This window comes from Anguilla anguilla, chromosome 7 (genome assembly GCF_013347855.1).
Source record: "Anguilla anguilla isolate fAngAng1 chromosome 7, fAngAng1.pri, whole genome shotgun sequence".
Classification (NCBI taxonomy): Eukaryota; Metazoa; Chordata; class Actinopteri; order Anguilliformes; family Anguillidae; genus Anguilla; species Anguilla anguilla.
Window position 1 is genome coordinate 46,145,336 of NC_049207.1, and position 16,742 is coordinate 46,162,077.

A 16,742-nucleotide genomic window follows, 5' to 3' on the forward strand; every position below is an offset into this window, starting at 1 on the left:
GGACGGGATCCTTTGAAAATATAAAAAGGGAAGGAAGCAGAGAGCCAAAATGGCAGCTGTCACATTGTTAAGGCAAAAGTGGAGACTGAGGAAGTGGCTTCTAGGATGTTCAATCACAAAAGGGATTCTTCCGCGTTCCCGCACACATTATAATTGGACTGTATATGAAACAGACTACGCTCGGAATGTCAGTCTAAAATTTTCTGCCGACAGCACGAATGCAAATGAACAACACGGGCCTGTCCGTCTGTCTGTCCATCTGTTCCAGCAGGGGGCGCTGAGGCGCAAACAACTGCCGACGGAAGCGTGCGAATCCCGGCCGCCCTGCTGGCGTGGTTTAATTTCATTAACGCTGCATATCTAATATCAGCCTGCGTAACAGCCCAGAGCTCCCTGATGAACGCCACCCAGCCTCATTACAGAACCCATCACCGCCGCCCGCCCACTGCTCCGAGCCAGCGCTACCCCTCAGGCGAACGCGCTAAATCAAGCCCATTACGGCACAGGAAAAAGACCTGTTCCTTAAACAACAGCTACCCGAAATGAGGCTCACCTTCGCCATTCGCAGCTTAGACACAGTTCCATAACAAGGAGGATAAAGGAAACCAGCTGAACCAGCATAAAAATTAATTCTGCATTTTTTTTTTTTTTTTTGAAGTGCTGAAACCCGTCTAAAACCGAGGCTCACCTTTGCAATCCGGAGGTCGAACATGCTGTAAGGAAAACCAAAATTAGCCGGAATGCGTCACGGCTACAGAAGACGGCCCGATGGCTCTTCTTTCATGAGCGTCTTTTGCAGCAGTACGACCCAAGTTAATGTCTTATTGTTGAAATCAGGACAGAATGGGGGGGGGGGGGTGATAGAGGGCTTGGGAATGGAGACCCCCCCCCCCTTCTCTTTTTGTGTGATGGCTTTTGTGGAGGGATTGAAAAGAACAGCGGGGGTAGGAGGGGGTCGGGGGCACCGGGGTCATTTGAAAACTCAACTGAGTACATTAAAACAAATGGGACAACCACACACACGCACTCACACCACACACGTTCACACACTACATGGTGACAAACCACACCATAACAAGCGTTGTAATTACTTATAAGCTGTTCTCGAATTTTTCACTGAGGCCGTCTTCTCATTGTTTTGTAAGGGTCCCAACTGAGTAGGTCACTTATTTTAGCTAAAAGTCGCTGTTTATATATACTAAATCTCTTTTGGATAAATGTGTGTGATGATGGACTCGTGCAAGCACACCACATTAGTCCCTCTCGCGCAGTACAGGTTCAGCAGGGAAGCCAATCCAGCCTGCACCCAGGTTCACCGATTTGCATTTGGAAACAGTTCCTACATTTCAACTTTCTAGCCCCCCCTTCCTGAAATTATGTCCCACTCTTTATTTAAATGATAGGATATAACCAAAGGGATGCAAGATTTTAAAAAAGGAAAACCCAGAACTACAGATATGAAGAATGTGCTGTTGCCAGTCATATAAAATCTGTCCGTGTCCACTGCAGAGACAAACGTGATTTCCCTGACTGCGTAGGCATTCTGTCGGTCAACACGTTTCTTTCCTGGAACTGTAGGGTCACAATGTTCCAGATAAAAGGTGCAGTCGGTTGCTTACTGTGGGGGGGGGGGTTAGGGGTTGGGTTGGGGGGGGTGGGGGGCACTGATGTTTCTAAATAAAGACCTGGCAGCTGAGTGAAAGCCTCGGATCAGAATGCTTTGGCCTGGCACAACGGCACATCCCTGCCGAGAACGGCCAGCCATCCGAAGCATTTAGCGCGTGCTAACAGCCCGATTTAAAAATGCACGGACGGGAAACCTCCCTTCTCCCTGGGACTCTGTGGATCTGGGATTAAATAGACTAGCACCGGACCACAGCACTGCGAGACCCCACAACATGACTATGCCTCATCAAAGCCATGTTTAAAGACCAATCAGACCAGCTGGTATCACACTAAAATGAGCTCAAACCTGGGCTGGAGGGATAAATAGACGACTTTCAGTTCTGATAGGACAGCCCCCCCGGGGTTCAGGGGTGACCCAGGGGTCGTGACCCCCAAGGAACAGACAGAATTTCAGAAGCAAGGTTCCCACACTCACCTATTCCACGCATTCAATGGCTTTTGCAGTCATTTCAGGATCCCATTTTCTCAAATTCAAGAACCCAGAAAAGTGGACAGCATGCTTTGAAATGCTTGTACTTCCTGATATATCAGAAGTTCTCAGTTTTTTTTCACATTTTAGTATTAGTGTACACCCCCCCCAAATGACCCTTACAGATTTAATGTGCAATAAAGAATATTTGAAATGCATATGATTGTAACCACCTGCCAGATTTTTAACAATGGCTGGTACAGGGGTGTTATCTTTACAATTTAAGGAGGCCAACGCCAGAACAGCTTGTACAGTGACGTTATTCCTCCAGAGACTGTACATGTGCATTTTACCCAATTATTCTTCTAAAAAATGTACATTTAATATAATTTTTGGTTGGAACATTTTCCCACGGTGCATGCAACCCGAGACAATGACGCTCAAAGAAACACATACCGGGAAAATAAAAAAACTGGTATTTCTGCATATAGGTTAATTGGGGATAAACACCTGCTCAAATGTAATGCCAGCTAGGTGTCAGAAACTTCTGTATCTAAAATATCCTTCACCACACAAAAATACTGCCCAGTCTAATTGAAAACATAATCTAAAAAGGAAACAATTCTGAAAAACCCCTGAAAGTGAACTACCTTTTTAAAAAGCTGAAAAGCGACCAGCTCCTTCCCGGCATCAAACTAGCAGTTTCATTTCTCCACTGGCAGTCAGGAGCGCAAACCCGACTGAATGACTAAATAATGCTGACTGTACAGAGCACTATTAGCCCTGAGGAAGTGTGCTGGAAGGATTTGCGAGGGTTCCATCAGCATCTGATCAAACACACAGCATTTCTCCCTTTCTGCCTGCCAAGAACCGGACACTTTACAGGGTCAGAGCAGACCTGAAGACACCATGTCAGCCCATACAACAGAAAACAATATTTAAAAATGGCATTATTCACCTTCAAGGAAATTAATTGTAATACTGTTATAAAAGCATCACCATGTGTAGTTTATTTTACAGTCTTAAAGATAAAAGATTATCATGCCCTCAGAATGCCAAAATGACCAAACAACGAGGAAACATTTTTTCATGAAGCACACCCTCTACAGAGCCTGTTAATGAAGTTATCTCCACAAAAATCTCTATAATGGCCCTTGTCAGAAAATAAATAAAATCCAGTGATGTTAGCACTGTGTTCTAAATTAACATTATAGAACCAGAACCAAAACCAGAACCAGAACTGGGACCAGAACCAGAACCATCAAGCACAGCAGGCCGGATAATGGACAGCCGGAGCCTGCTGTTGAAAGGGATCCATCCAAAGTTTTCATATCCTCCCTCTCTCCCCCAAACGACCGACGCCTCTACGCCAGCCTGCACCCGCTACACGCACTGAATCCTGATCACACATTACCAACCCAAACAGAGCCGATCGACATTCTCCACACATCCCTGCCAGTCTGGACGGCACAAAGAGGAGAGCCAGGAATATCATAACTCAGGGATGCAACATATCAAACTGCACGTCAGAGGGTGGAGCAGTTTGAGCCATTCCTGGTTTTACAACATGCAGATGTTGTAAAACCTGGAATGGGCAGAGTAGAAGTTGTCTGTTGGTCAATTCTCCTCACCTGCCAACAAAAAGATCTGGAGTGGCTCAATAGGCTACGCACTCGGAAAGATATCACCATATCTGTACATAACGTTCAGCCTGCAGGTGTCTGAACATCCATCCAAGAGTCCACTGCTTTCTAAAGGCACCTCATTCAGTATCAATCTACCCCTAAAGCTAAAGCTGCTTTCTCACAGGTAGGACACTTCTGAGAGTCTGGATTATACCACACGAAAAACAGTAAACCAGCCCAAACACGAAGACGTGTCATTGGCTGGTAAAAAAAAAGGCCACTGAAGGCCAGTGTGCTCCAGATGTAAGATGAGGACAGATCCTAATGAATGCCACAGCTGCTCCGAAGTCTCTGTTGCTTTCCCGTTTTCTCTCCCCCCACTCCTTGTCCCCCTCTTTCACCGTCTCTCTTGTTCTCGCTCTCCTTTCCCTCTCTCGTTAGGGTGGGGTCATCTCTGGCCCCGGGACGAGCCGTCAAACGGCGCCAGATTTACCACAAACGGTCCGACCTGCTGCCACCTCTGCTGTGACTCTTCAACCGCCGCCTCCTCCTCCTCTCTGACCCCAGGGCTCAGATGAGTCTTTCTCTGTTTCAGTCTTCCGACCCCAAGAGACTACAGAACTCACACCCGTTTGCCCCACGGCAAACAGCGGCCTCGAGTACTACGACCGCAGCTGTAACAGGTGGAACAGGGGTCAATTTCCCTCCAATTCTTTCAATTTCTGTTTCTTTTCAAAGTTGATTTCGTTTCTTTGTGGCAACAGAGCAATAGCTAGACCTACAGTTGGGAAATGTTTTTGGAGAGGCAAGTGGAAGCAGCAAGAGGATATAGAACTGAAGGCTGCAGTGTTACTGTTACTCTTGCCAGCATGGGAGAGTCTTTTTCATTTTTTGTTTATTTATTATTCATTTACTAGCAGTTAATTCATAATCAATAAATAATGTCAGGCTTCTTCACATGCATATAAACAAAACCTTGCCCATTCTGCCCTTTGAATAATGGCACAAACATATTGGTTCTGTATGGGAAACAGCTCTCTGTTTTGAGAGTTAAGCTCTTAACTGAATAGAGCTCCCATTTGCAATGCAAACGAGCTATAACCTCTAACCAGACCGCACAGAGCTGTAAATTACAACTACAGCATGGGAGGTTGCAAAAAAAAAAAAAAAGAAGGAAAAAAATAAAATAAACAAGAGAGTGTAACTCTAAAGAACATTGGGCAGACTAATTTATTAAAAGAAAGTCAGCTTTATATTAAATAACTTCTATGGTAATGAGTTTTGGTAATGTTTATCCACTGCAGACAGAGCGAGAACTAAAGAGCAAAATGTTTACTTGTTTGAGTACATTTAACTGGCAGTGTTAAGGCAGAGCAGTCGCACCCCGACCCCCGTCTCGGTTGGCATTCATTCCAGCAGTATCTGCGTGGCGTTATTATCCCGTCGGCTCTCTTTGCGTGACAAACGAGAATAGCAGCGGCCAGCTCCCGCCGAATCACATATGTGACTGCATCAGGCAGCTATTAAAGTACGAAATGCCTGAGTCATCGCACTCTGTACTCAGGCTGAACATTCCCGGTAGAGGAGCGCCTCTGCTCCCGCGTACACAATCCTGTGATTCCATAAGAACCACTTTTCTCTGTCTCGGTGGGTCTACCCCACTATGCATATCCAGATTTTGCTTATAGAAAGACGAGTAGGAGACATTTCTGCCTGCTAACTACGGAGCCCAGGTCCTGGCATCAGTCCAAATCCCCATGGTTACCAAAATGCAACAACGGCTTCCTCTGCTGCACATGGATGGGCCATGGACGGGATAAGAATATCGGCTTGTGAGAGACCCAACGTGCAGAGACGGTAGCCAGCTCCAAGTGTTTTAACTATCCCGAACGGCTGTGTTCGAAAAGATTTCTCCACAGAAACACTAGGCGAGACAACAAAACAAGATCACATCTCCACCGTCTTCTGAATGCCATCCCAAAACATTCCAAAAACACAAGTTCCCAAAGAATGGGAAAAAATGCATCAGTAGGATAGGATTCAAGATACAACGTGAAAAGTTAGGGCACATTATGTTCCAGATACAGAGCCTGTGAATCGTTAGGTAAAATGTTTATTGTATTAACTTAATGTAGGCCTACATGCCAACCAGCTGCCAGGATCAATTCGCGCAGACAAACTGAGGCCAGTAATGCAATGGCAGTTCAAAGTGGTTGATTGGCAGGATAACAACGTCTTGCCAGTGTCTAAAATGCGGACAGATATTCACTACACTGGACATGGAAATGAGCTTGGCAGCTGTTGAATGTCTATTAATGAACTATGAATCACAAGAAAGTAACTAACGATCTCTCTTTAGACTGAAGCGGACAGTTATAAAATCACCAAGTGCCATGCAAATGCAACACAATCATAAACGTGTTTGAAATATCAGTCACAGAGTTATGGAATTGACCACAAAAGAAGCACTGTTATAATATCCAACGTCATTTCAAAGTTCTTCAAAGTCTAGAACTGAATTACTAAAATCTTGTGCACAAAAGGCGCATTGGACCAGAAACGTTGACATTAAGCAAACCAAGAAAAGAAATTTGGACCGCAGCCGTGGCATAATCCAATGATACGAAGATTAGCCCAAGCACAGTACAGCCCACACAAAGTTTGAATGGCCAAAATACTCTCTCAAACAGGAGAAAGCAACGCTTGATATTATGATTCCAGTGTGAAATGTTTCGCCCGTCAGCAACATAGCCTACATAAACCTTATTCTGGCCCCATTAGGCTAGCAGATATAAATCTGAACATCAAATCTGTAATTCTACCTAAAGCAACAATCTAGCTATCCAAGTGTAAAACATTCTTCATTAACCAAGAATGGTAAATCTTCCAATGCTTGGATGCGAAGAAACGCTGACGGCTCGTAATAGTAGCCTACAACGCTGAACACAAAGACAGCATTCAGTATTCGAAAAAAAACTGTCACCGTACGACTATAACCTCACTGACGTTAGGCTCAGCATTTATATTGTATACTTTAATTTTGCAACTCACACATAGGGTAATCATTGTTCTCAGTGCTAGCAGAAAATGGCACCGCTGCAGGTGAAAGAACTGACAGAACAATGAGACATAAAATGCATTTTTAAAAACTTACCCTTCACTTGGCTCTCATACTCGGCGATTATTTCTTTATCCTTTTTGAACTTCGTTGGATTGGACATCTCGGATCCGTTCGGGTTGTTTTCTCGAAGTTGCTAGGTTAAATCAACAAATGTGTTCTTAGTCCTGCTGTAACTTACGCCTAGTGCATCCTACAGGTTTAGAAGAAAGTCTTCACAACTGTGACAAAAGGGGAAAAAAATATACGGGCATGGAGGCTCGTTTTAATTCGTCAGATAAATTTAGCAGTCCTTGTGCGAAGGTGAGCTTTGATTTTTACAAAATATAAAACGTGTTTTGAGATCACATTTCTCTGCTTTCAAGGAAACTGTAAACGCCTTCACAGAATCTTACCAATTCAATCACTGACAAATTTAAAGGCAGCGGATGCAAAACGAGCTGCGGAGCTGATAGTCCGGGAGGAAAACCTCAAAGCAAATGTTTGAAAATGATCAGGGTGACCTTCTTCTGGTCAAGCAATCTAAATCGCAAATGGGAATCTGCAATTGCACGCTGGAAAAAATGGAGAACGAGACAGCCATATAGCCGCGTGCACTTCCTCGGGCGCTCTGGTGTAACTGAACCCCACACATCGGAGCCTCGTTGCTTCCCAGACGCAAACCGACCGCGGCGCAGCTGGCGGAGAGTGGGAATGGGAGGGATCGGAGAAGCGCTCCGAGCGGAAACGTGGTCAGGATTGACAACTACTCGGACCAGTCCAACCAATGTGTGGGGTTTTCTTTCTTTCTTTCAGAGACAATTTGTCAGTTACAAAGTGAGTTTATACGAACGCGCGGACAGGGTTTCTCGTATCCTACTTGGTGAAAGTCATAGCCACGGTCCTTTGTCATCCGCTTCAGGGGGGTTGGATAGTCTGTTATTTGTTTTCGCACCAGTTGCGCGAAAACCAGCGAAAGGGTGTTTAGAAATTTGTTTCTCGTTCGTCTTCAAAATCAATTGCATTTCACCAGGTAAACGACATGGTTGTAGCCTACCTGTTTCTTCCATAATCCAGTTGAACACGCAGCCCATCGAATGTAACAGAATCACATTTAGATTACAGCAGAAGAAAATATGTAATAAAAACGCTCTTGTGTTGCAGAACATAACCCAGGAGGCACGCATTTGCTTCCGTTACCTTAGAAACCACCCTTTCCATCAGAGCTGCAAGTTTTGTTTCAAGCATGGAATGTAGCTACGCTATACTGCTTTGGCCCAGTGCAATTTGGCCTATTAAAACGTATGCTTGTAATTCGTTAATAAATACGACTCACTTAAATATATGCAGGAATATGGCCGTCCTCACTTTTTCGATATTGGTTATTTATGGTAATCTTTTTTAAAGTTGATTATCTGTGGTAGACTTACGTGAACATTGAAAAAAAATCTTTACTGTTAACATAATGTAAATGCATTACACTAGTGTCGCAAAATCAACATCTGGAATGTCATGTCTGAAACATTGTTCTCAAAACTATTAGAAAGAAATGTCATTAGACACTCAAAGGTGATTACATTTCTGCCCGTTTGCCGCATTACTGTGGTCACGCTGTAATGCGTAGCCTATCTGCCATCTAGTGTTCATTGTCTAAACATTTATAATTTTAGATCAAAGTTGTGAACTTCTCCGTACATTAGAACTCCCCGGAATTACACAGCCTATAACACATCAAATAAAAATAATGGAACTCTAAAGGAACTAGAACACAAATCCCATAAATTCACACACACACATTTATTTATTTTTTTCGGTTCAAAATTAAGGTAGAGGAAACTGTTTCAGACAAGTGCAAGGAAGCGCTATCGTAATACAATGTAAATAGTCTACACTTTCATTTTAACAATATACGACACCGTACAAAATTCCAGATTCCGCATAAATATGAAACGAATAGCCCCACCACGTGGTAGGAATCAGTAACACATGGAGATAAATTAACAAGGTGAAAGCTCATGGTGGTTAGCACTTAATTTCCGACATTAAATACGTTATATTCACATTAAAAATAAACATTTCACACATTCTTAGGGAGGAATTGCACACTGTGAAACCAGTGCTAACGAATCCATGAAGTTACTGACAACACAAAACGTTGCAGATTTGAGTTTCACTGAGAACTAATATGAGAAAAACAACGCAGCATTGTAGCTAGTGGGCGGATAGGCTGAGAACAAATACCAGTTCCATAGTAAATACATAGGTAAGCCGCGTCATGTCTCCTTTCTTTATGACGCTGCTGTGGACTGTGTGTGTGTGAAGCCGAAAAGAACCGGTGAATTTACCACCAGAAAATAAACATCTTGCAGAAAAAGTTCAGTACTGACCCACTGGCTAACAGACCTGGGTCAACCGGTCATTTAAAAAAAACTTAACTCTTAATTGCTGGTAAAATCTGAAACACACTCCCGCAGATATGGGAGAATTTTCAACAAAACATGATTCTGACCAAAACGCACATTAAATATTAAATAATTAGTTTGTTATGAATATTATGAGAAAATAAAGTTATTAAAAGTGTCAGCAATCTGCAGGATTCCTACTGGAATCTAAAGTTATTTCAGAAAGGATAATTATTTGACCAAAGTCAACTGACCATACCCCTCATGGCGAATGCGTGCATGCTCGTTAGTGATACCCAATCACACATCAGGGTTTTGGATCAACTCAATTTCAAATCAGTTATTTGAAATTTAATAAATGCATCTAAAAATCCACATTTTGTCAATTTTGCAATTAACAAACTCACTTTCAATTCATTTCCTGAACAGAGTGAAACGTAACTGACCCTTGACCCAGTCATACATGTAGTTCATCAGCAGTGTCACTGCAGTATGAGCGGAAGGGGAGTGTCTTGTGCTAAGGTCGTGCTCTAGCTCTCAGCTATCATCAACCTCATAGTACCCTGACCCCCCCCCAAACCCGACAAGCCCCGTTTCCCCCCCCCCCCCCCCCCCCCCCCACATCAGCCGGTTCTGAAGAAGGTCTCCTCCAGGGCCTGTGTGAACCGATCCCTCATCCTCATCCGGAACGTTCCGTACCACTCCAGCAGTCTCCGCCTCCTCTCCGCCTTCTCCTCTGGCGTCATCCTCCTCTCCCTCTCCAGCAGGGCGGGGAGCTCCGCCCAGTCTCTGAGGAAGAGGAAGGGCGCGCCCGAGGCCTTGAGCAGGCGGAGCGGGGAGCCGCCCCCGGCCCCGCCCGCGCACCCGCCCGCCGTGCCCACGTCCTCCACCACGGGCACCGAGCCGTAGGAGCAGGCCTCGTACACGCGGTAGCACTCGGGGTTCACGCCCACCGGGCACAGCGTGAGGTCGCTCTGCGCCAGCGCCGCCCGGTACCGCCGCAGCGACTCCGCCGTCTCCGTGGGAACCCACCTGCGCGAGGGAGAGACACCCTGAGGTCGTCGCCTGAACCGTCACAACAACCAAATTACCTCAGCCAGAGCGGGGCCCTTATAGGGGTGCCCTTTGAGGGGGGCCCTTCTAGGGGGGCCCACGACGGGACGTACTGTTCTCGGGCCGCGACGACACACTCCCCCTCCAACCCGTGCTTTTTCAGGATCTCCATCAGCTTCTCTCGGGAAGAGTTCCTGTACACCGTCCCCAGGAAGTTACACAGGTAGGGCCTCTGCGAGGTCACCATCTCCACGCTGGGGGGGACGACGGGGAAGTCTCTGTACCTGAGACACGGACAGACAGGAGAGGAAGCATCGCTTCTTTTAACATTTTCTCCAAGCAAGAAGTCCTGTCAGAAAAAGAAGGGAAGTCTGTGGTCTGAAATTTATATCTGATGTGAAAATAACTGTGAATCATTGCCAAGTTCTATTTCACCTTCAATTCAGGAAATTAACTGCAACATTCATGACTTCTCCGAATTTTCCCAAGTCACGAACCTATTTCCAGTTCACTTCCTCAATGGACTGAACAGAAAAGGAATCCATCCCAACCCCCTTATCTATATCTATATAAATTGAGACATGAAGTCAATTCAGTTTTGAGCCAAACGTGACATCTTATTCTGTTGGTAAAGATAGTATACCAGCCTATGTATGTACCCTGTCAACCTGATATTCTCATTTTGTCAGATGTTAGATAAGTCTGGGCTCAAGCAGGAAATGGTAATTTGTGGGTAAACGTGTCAGTAAAATTCGGGGGGTGAAAATGTGCCAGAGGAGCGTACGTTGCCACCCCTAGAGGCCACTGCAGGACGTCCCGCTCGTTGACCCAGGGGCTGTCGTACACCAGGAAGAGCAGGTCCACGAATCCGCCGTGCGCCCGCAGGTAGGGGCGGAGCCAGTCGTTAGCGCACCGCTCGCTGCCCAGCATCACCACGGCGACGCGGGCCAGGGCGCGCGTCCGGACCAGTGCGCCGGCGTGCTCCAGCCACCGGGTGGCGTAGGCGATCTTCTGCTCCTCGCGGCCGTTCAGCACCAGGACCACGCTGTCGGTGTCCAGCGGGATCTGCCCCTGCACCACCGCAGGACCCGTGTAGAAACTGCAGGGGGCAGCAGAGAACAGAAAACAGTCTACAAGTTATACACACACCAAGCACATAGCAGATGCTCATATCCAAAGCCTCTTACACTGGCTAAATTACTAGTATCACTTTTACATACAATTTATTTGTACAGCTGAATATTTTACTGAAGTAATTCAGGCAAATGGAAAAAAGGCCATAGCCCACCTGGACTTTAAAGCCAATCTTGAGAGAGAAACGTGCATGTTGTTCTGTAATGTAATGATAAAGTGTTCTGTAACATCTTGTGTTGTATGTGCAATGTTGTACGTAATTTACCAGTTAAAAGGTAATCATGCATCGCATGGCCACAAACAAAATTTTAAAATCCTGACAGATTAATTGATTGGTCCATAAACAGATGCACAACAGACAGACAACAACAACCACAACGATAAAAACAGCTGTTAGCCTTCATCAATGAAGACACCCCCTGAAGAGGAAACACACAGAGGGGACCATCGTACGCACTCTGGTCTGTAACACAGGCTCGGTTACAGAGGGGATAATCCCACACACTCTCGCCTGTAACACAGGCTCAGATACAGAGGGGATAATCCCACACACTCTCGCCTGTAACACAGGCTCAGATACAGAGGGGATAATCCCACACACTCTGGTGTGTAACACAGGCTCGGATACAGAGGGGATAATCCCACACACTCTGGTCTGTAACACAGGCTCAGATACAGAGGGGATAATCCCACACACTCTGGTCTGTAATATTCAGAGAATATTAAGGGATTTGTCTTGATTAGCTCACCCTGCCTATCATTAAACGCACTGTCTCTCCCAGTCAGCAGTTTACTCTGTCTACTGCTAAACTCACTCGCTCTCCATTCTCTCCAGTCCCCATTCCATAATGGGAGGAAAGGTAACGAGTGCCAAGAATAAAGACAGGATATTCCTTGAGTCTAGGGGAAATGCCTGTTCTTTCCATCTCCTCTCCTAATGTCGACAGCCAGCGGAGAGACCATTTTGAGATCGCTCCAAGCTGAGTACTCTAAAATCAGATTACTCATCACAAACATGGCTTTTAATCTTATGAATGACCCACCCCCCCCCTCCATGCTGTCATAATACTTTTGCTCTGCTGGGAGAGGAATGTAGTCTGAAATCAATCCACGCTCAACACCCAAACCCAGTACTTGTCATGAGTAAAATTCCCACAGTGTCAGATTCCATTTGCTCCCATGATGTAGGGGTGAAACCCTTTGACGGCCAAACGGACAGGACAGTTGGGGAGCGGTCAGCTTGTCACTGACGGATTCGCTACGCGTCTCATTTCCTCCCTAAGAGAACGCGTTCTCGGAGCCTTTGGGACAGTTTGGAAGGAACGCACGGTGAGAAACGCCGGAATGTGCTCAAATTCCGCACTGAATCCTGGGAAACGGCTCCGCCTCCTGCAGGAGGACACTCGAGGTCACTAGGCGAAAGGAGCTGGTGACACAGCTCAGATGAGAGCATCCCAAAACAAAGCTGGGCGTCCAGAACTCAGTGTGCCTGGCGCAGCCTGCGGGGACGTTACAGTTTAGCCAGAATTACAGTCTGTCAAATGGGGAGATGCTGATCTGTCATTCAGATAAGATGCATAACCGACATTCTGAGCCAGTAAGGTCAGGGTTATAATCCCATCACACTTTTCAAAAAGAGTAGGCCTGTTACTCCCACTACTCTGGCCAAATTTCACACAGACAATGGATCTCCACATCTGGCCACCTAATCACAACCCTACATCTGATTGGCTACACAACCCGGTGCTTTTCCCGCCCATTTCCATTCCCCAGGGTTGTCACGGCAAAGGAGAACTCATCTCAGGTGAGCCAACTGATAACAGAAAACAAATGAATGAGAGAAGCCAGGAGCCGTAGCCAATCACAACAGAATGGGTGGTGGGGGTGTTGACATACTTGCCCTATTACCCACATAATAGTTTTTTTAAAGACTTCAGAGTGACAGAAAGAGGCACACAGGGACTGGTGAGCTGCACATACCAGGCCCGCAGTTTCCTGCGTCCTTAAATTAGCCTTTCAGGTTTCGTAATTTACGCTTCTGTATATTAGCGTGTCAAGTTTCTGAAGACCTCAGATGATCTTCCATCGTGCTTCCGAGCACGACCAGGCCACGAAGTGTGCAGGAACAATAACTGTGGTGACTGCGGAAGACTAAGGCCTGTTTAGCATGAACTCCACCGCTAATCTCTATGTTTTTAGAGTCATGTTACAGACCACTAACCAACAACAGAGCTGCAGTGCTGTTACTAAAGATGATAATAAAACCTCTATTCGCTTCTTCAGAAGGAAAACCTTTAAGACTCCATAACCCATGAGCCTCTTAGTTACCCAAGAGCCTCTCTGTTAACCCCTTCCCACAGATCTGAGTTCTACTGAGTGAGGCCAGTTTATTATTATCTTTAAACCAAGTAATAATGTATTGTAATAATGTCAATATTGTTACAAATAATACCAATTTGCATACAATTATCATTCTTTGACAGTGTGTTATATTTGGTGGAAAAAAATGGTGTGTGAGGTGGTAGCAATAAAAACTTGTAAAGGACAGCTAATAAGAAAAAGCTGTCCTGCAATACAGGAACAGAATAGTAAGCCATCTTTCAGATAGATTGCGGTCATTTCTACATCAATACAGGCAATTTAAGAACTTAACATCGAGTTACTGGAAGCTAAAACTTTTCAACTAGTTGACAAACTCAGAGCAATCTTGAGCCTGTTTCATCTCTAAATTACACACAGCATTAGAAGGCAATGTAACAGGATCCCTGAATCAGAGCCTTCTGGAGACCAGTCAGCTTCACAGGCTGAATGGTAATAAAATGGCCGCCGTAGCCACAGCGGTTAGTGGAACTCTCACCTGAAAGTGATGGCCCCTGACTGCACCTCTCCTTCCCTCCACTGTGCCTTTCTGTCCGCGGGGTTCAGGGGTCCTTCGAGAATATGCTCCCATAAATACAGGCCTGGAAGACACCAGAGGCAAGAATGAGTCCAAAAAATTAGTTGAGACCCTCGAGGTGTTCAGGTATAGGCTTGAGGCAGTGCTTTCCAGTCTGCAGGTAAATGATAAGCCTGGATGGGCTGAATGGCCTGTTCTCATCAAAACAACCCGCTCCTGTTCACTTATCATGGTTTGATTCCGTCCTCTCAAGGACTCAGTGTGGAAAGATGACCGCACTTAAGGGTAAAGCGAGGGCTCAGTTTCATTAACTGACAGCCGGTGGTGATCAACAAGTCACATGACTGTCCTCCACTGTTTTCATTGGATGTCCGTCAGATGTTAATAGGAGGAAAAACAGAGAGCTGAATAATTTGAATTTTTTCAAGGGTGCAGAAACCAGACATAAACAAACAGTGCAGAACAGTCCCGCTCTCTCTCTCTTACCGATGGCGGCTTTGCCCCAGATCTGGACTTTGTGTCTCCTGGGCCGGTCCTTGGCAATTCGGGCTTGATGGGCTCTGAACTCCTGTCTCCTCTGCAGGACGGAGACGGACTCCGCCCGCTTGTCCTCCTCCCAGGGGTTCCAGCCCTCACCTCTGGACGGGACCGCGGCGCTCCTCGGCTGCACCCCCAAACCCTTTGCACTGTCTGAAAAACAGGGAGCAAAAAAATGAAAAATCAGGGAAGGGTACGAGGTCAGGGACTGCAATAAGCCCTTCAGTAGCGTAAGGACACTCACTTATGGGGGGTAAGTAAAGTAATCCCGTATTTATATGATCTACAGAAAATCGCTCACTTTATCAGACATTAAGTTACGTTGGATTCTCTGTGTTTCAGATTTCTGGTGACTCAGGGATTATAGCTTAAGTGACTGCCGCACAATACTGACAGCCCACCAAGCCAAGAAGAGTCAATTAACAATTGCTCAGTGTGTATGTGTGTGCATTGTGAAATATTGCAAGAATAATGCCTCCCTGCCCCATCCCAAAAAAGAAAATATTATTATATAATTATGTTAGTGAAAAGCATTTTATATTGAGCAAGACAATGCATCTATTTTTACTCATCTCAAAAGGAAGCACATAGTTATTCAAATAGTTTAAAAACTTTGCTACTATGTTGCAGAGAATTGTGTTACACAGCCCTGGGTAAAACGGTTTCGTTTCGTTCCTTTTAAACAATTTCTAAAAGCGTCCTTCACAATACGTAAGCTACACAAGACACTTCATCTGGACAACAGACAGCAGCTGTGAAATAATTATAAAACGACTCTGCCCTGGTCGACCGCGTGATATTCTGCACGGATGCTGGAGACGTAGTCAATAATGCAATAGTGCAAAATGGAATTTACTGACAGCGAAAGGCAACAAATCAAAGCTGCAGTGCGTTAAAACAAGATTAACCACACAATTATGATAGAACTTAAACACATTTTCAACAACCTTAAATGATCAAGAAATTGTCAATCCTCAAAATTATCTTACCAGCGACTGTGATTTTTTTCACCACCCTGTGGACTCTAGATATAGCTTTCGTGTTGAAAAAGACGTTATAAGCAGCATACAAAGAAAATATCACATACACTAAAACAATGCAAAAGCATATTTTTCTGCGGCCGAATTTCATGATTTTTCAAGTTACCATTCTGCAACACTGTTATTATTATTATTTTTACTCAGATCATAACACAAATGTTTTCATCGAAACCCGACGAGTCGCACAAGGACCCGACACAAAGATGACGTAATTTAAAAACTGCAGTCTCAGAAACTGCCTGCACAGAATTAAATTAAACTTGTACTGCCTTAGCGCTGAAGTGCTGGTAGGCTGCAGTATACATGACTAGTCATAGCCCACGCAACGCCTTTTATGACCACAGTTACATTTGACTGTTGTTCTTTATTAGTTATTTGAACTATTAAATTATTTGTTGTTTTTAAAAGCAACGTGGAAGTAACCCAAGACAGAGAAATGGTTCCCAATATTTAACGAATTTGCGCACCGGTTTCACACATTGCTTTCACAGCACGTTTGCAAACGGGCAGTGCCTCTCGACATCAATTACTAATACCTATTATGAATTCATTTGACCCGCTTGAATTGGATTTTGTGATTCCAGCACAAGCAGATGTTTGAAATTGATAATCTTCACTCTAATATCTGTCCTTACTGTAAGATTGGCCACCTTAGTAATGATGAATCCTTGTTTCTTTGCAGAATTGCTTATTCTATGAACTGCTATCACCATTTTCATGCACCAGCCCTTCCACTGACTGAGATTCATATTTCCTCCTAAACTTAATTTCTGTCCTCCTTCCAGAAAACTTTATGGCCAATTTGAGTATTGACATTAAATGTTCTTATGAAGCACCTACCTATAATAATTAAAATCATAATT

At 44.9% G+C, this 16,742-nt stretch overlaps 2 protein-coding genes across 3 annotated transcripts in view; both read right to left on the bottom strand.

Annotated features, from left to right (window-relative positions):
- LOC118232203 (SLIT-ROBO Rho GTPase-activating protein 1-like) overlaps positions 1–7,536 on the bottom strand; it is a 68,392-nt gene extending 60,856 nt beyond the window's left edge. Inside the window, exons 1-2 of one of the 2 annotated variants that reach the window (XM_035426956.1) lie at positions 7,234–7,535; positions 6,875–6,974 (exon numbers count right to left, since the gene is read on the bottom strand). In XM_035426956.1, coding sequence (XP_035282847.1) covers positions 6,875–6,941 — 67 coding nt within the window. In that variant the 5' untranslated portion in view covers positions 6,942–6,974; positions 7,234–7,535. Of the gene's footprint in view, positions 1–6,874 lie in introns of both variants that reach the window. The other variant, XM_035426957.1, reaches the window with a different exon arrangement.
- A 2,301-nt stretch (positions 7,537–9,837) lies between these two features.
- rxylt1 (ribitol xylosyltransferase 1) lies at positions 9,838–16,092 on the bottom strand. The gene is made up of 6 exons (XM_035424504.1): positions 15,829–16,092; positions 14,789–14,992; positions 14,264–14,366; positions 11,057–11,371; positions 10,386–10,556; positions 9,838–10,251 (listed from the first exon to the last, which is right to left on the bottom strand). Exons 1-6 carry the CDS (start codon positions 15,968–15,970, stop codon positions 9,843–9,845), a joined length of 1,344 nt encoding a protein of 447 aa, XP_035280395.1. The 5' UTR covers positions 15,971–16,092; the 3' UTR covers positions 9,838–9,842.
- Between the last annotated feature and the right edge of the window lie 650 nt (positions 16,093–16,742).

Excerpts from the sequence above, each read along its gene's own strand:
- rxylt1 (XM_035424504.1), bottom strand. The coding sequence starts at position 15,970 with ATGAAATTCGGCCGCAGAAAAATATGCTTTTGCATTGTTTTAGTGTAT. Across the intron at positions 14,367-14,788 it reads CTGGGGCAAAGCCGCCATCG|GCCTGTATTTATGGGAGCAT; the intron begins GTAAGAGAGAGA and ends GGTGTCTTCCAG. Across the intron at positions 11,372-14,263 it reads TCAGGGGCCATCACTTTCAG|TTTCTACACGGGTCCTGCGG; the intron begins GTGAGAGTTCCA and ends TGCCCCCTGCAG.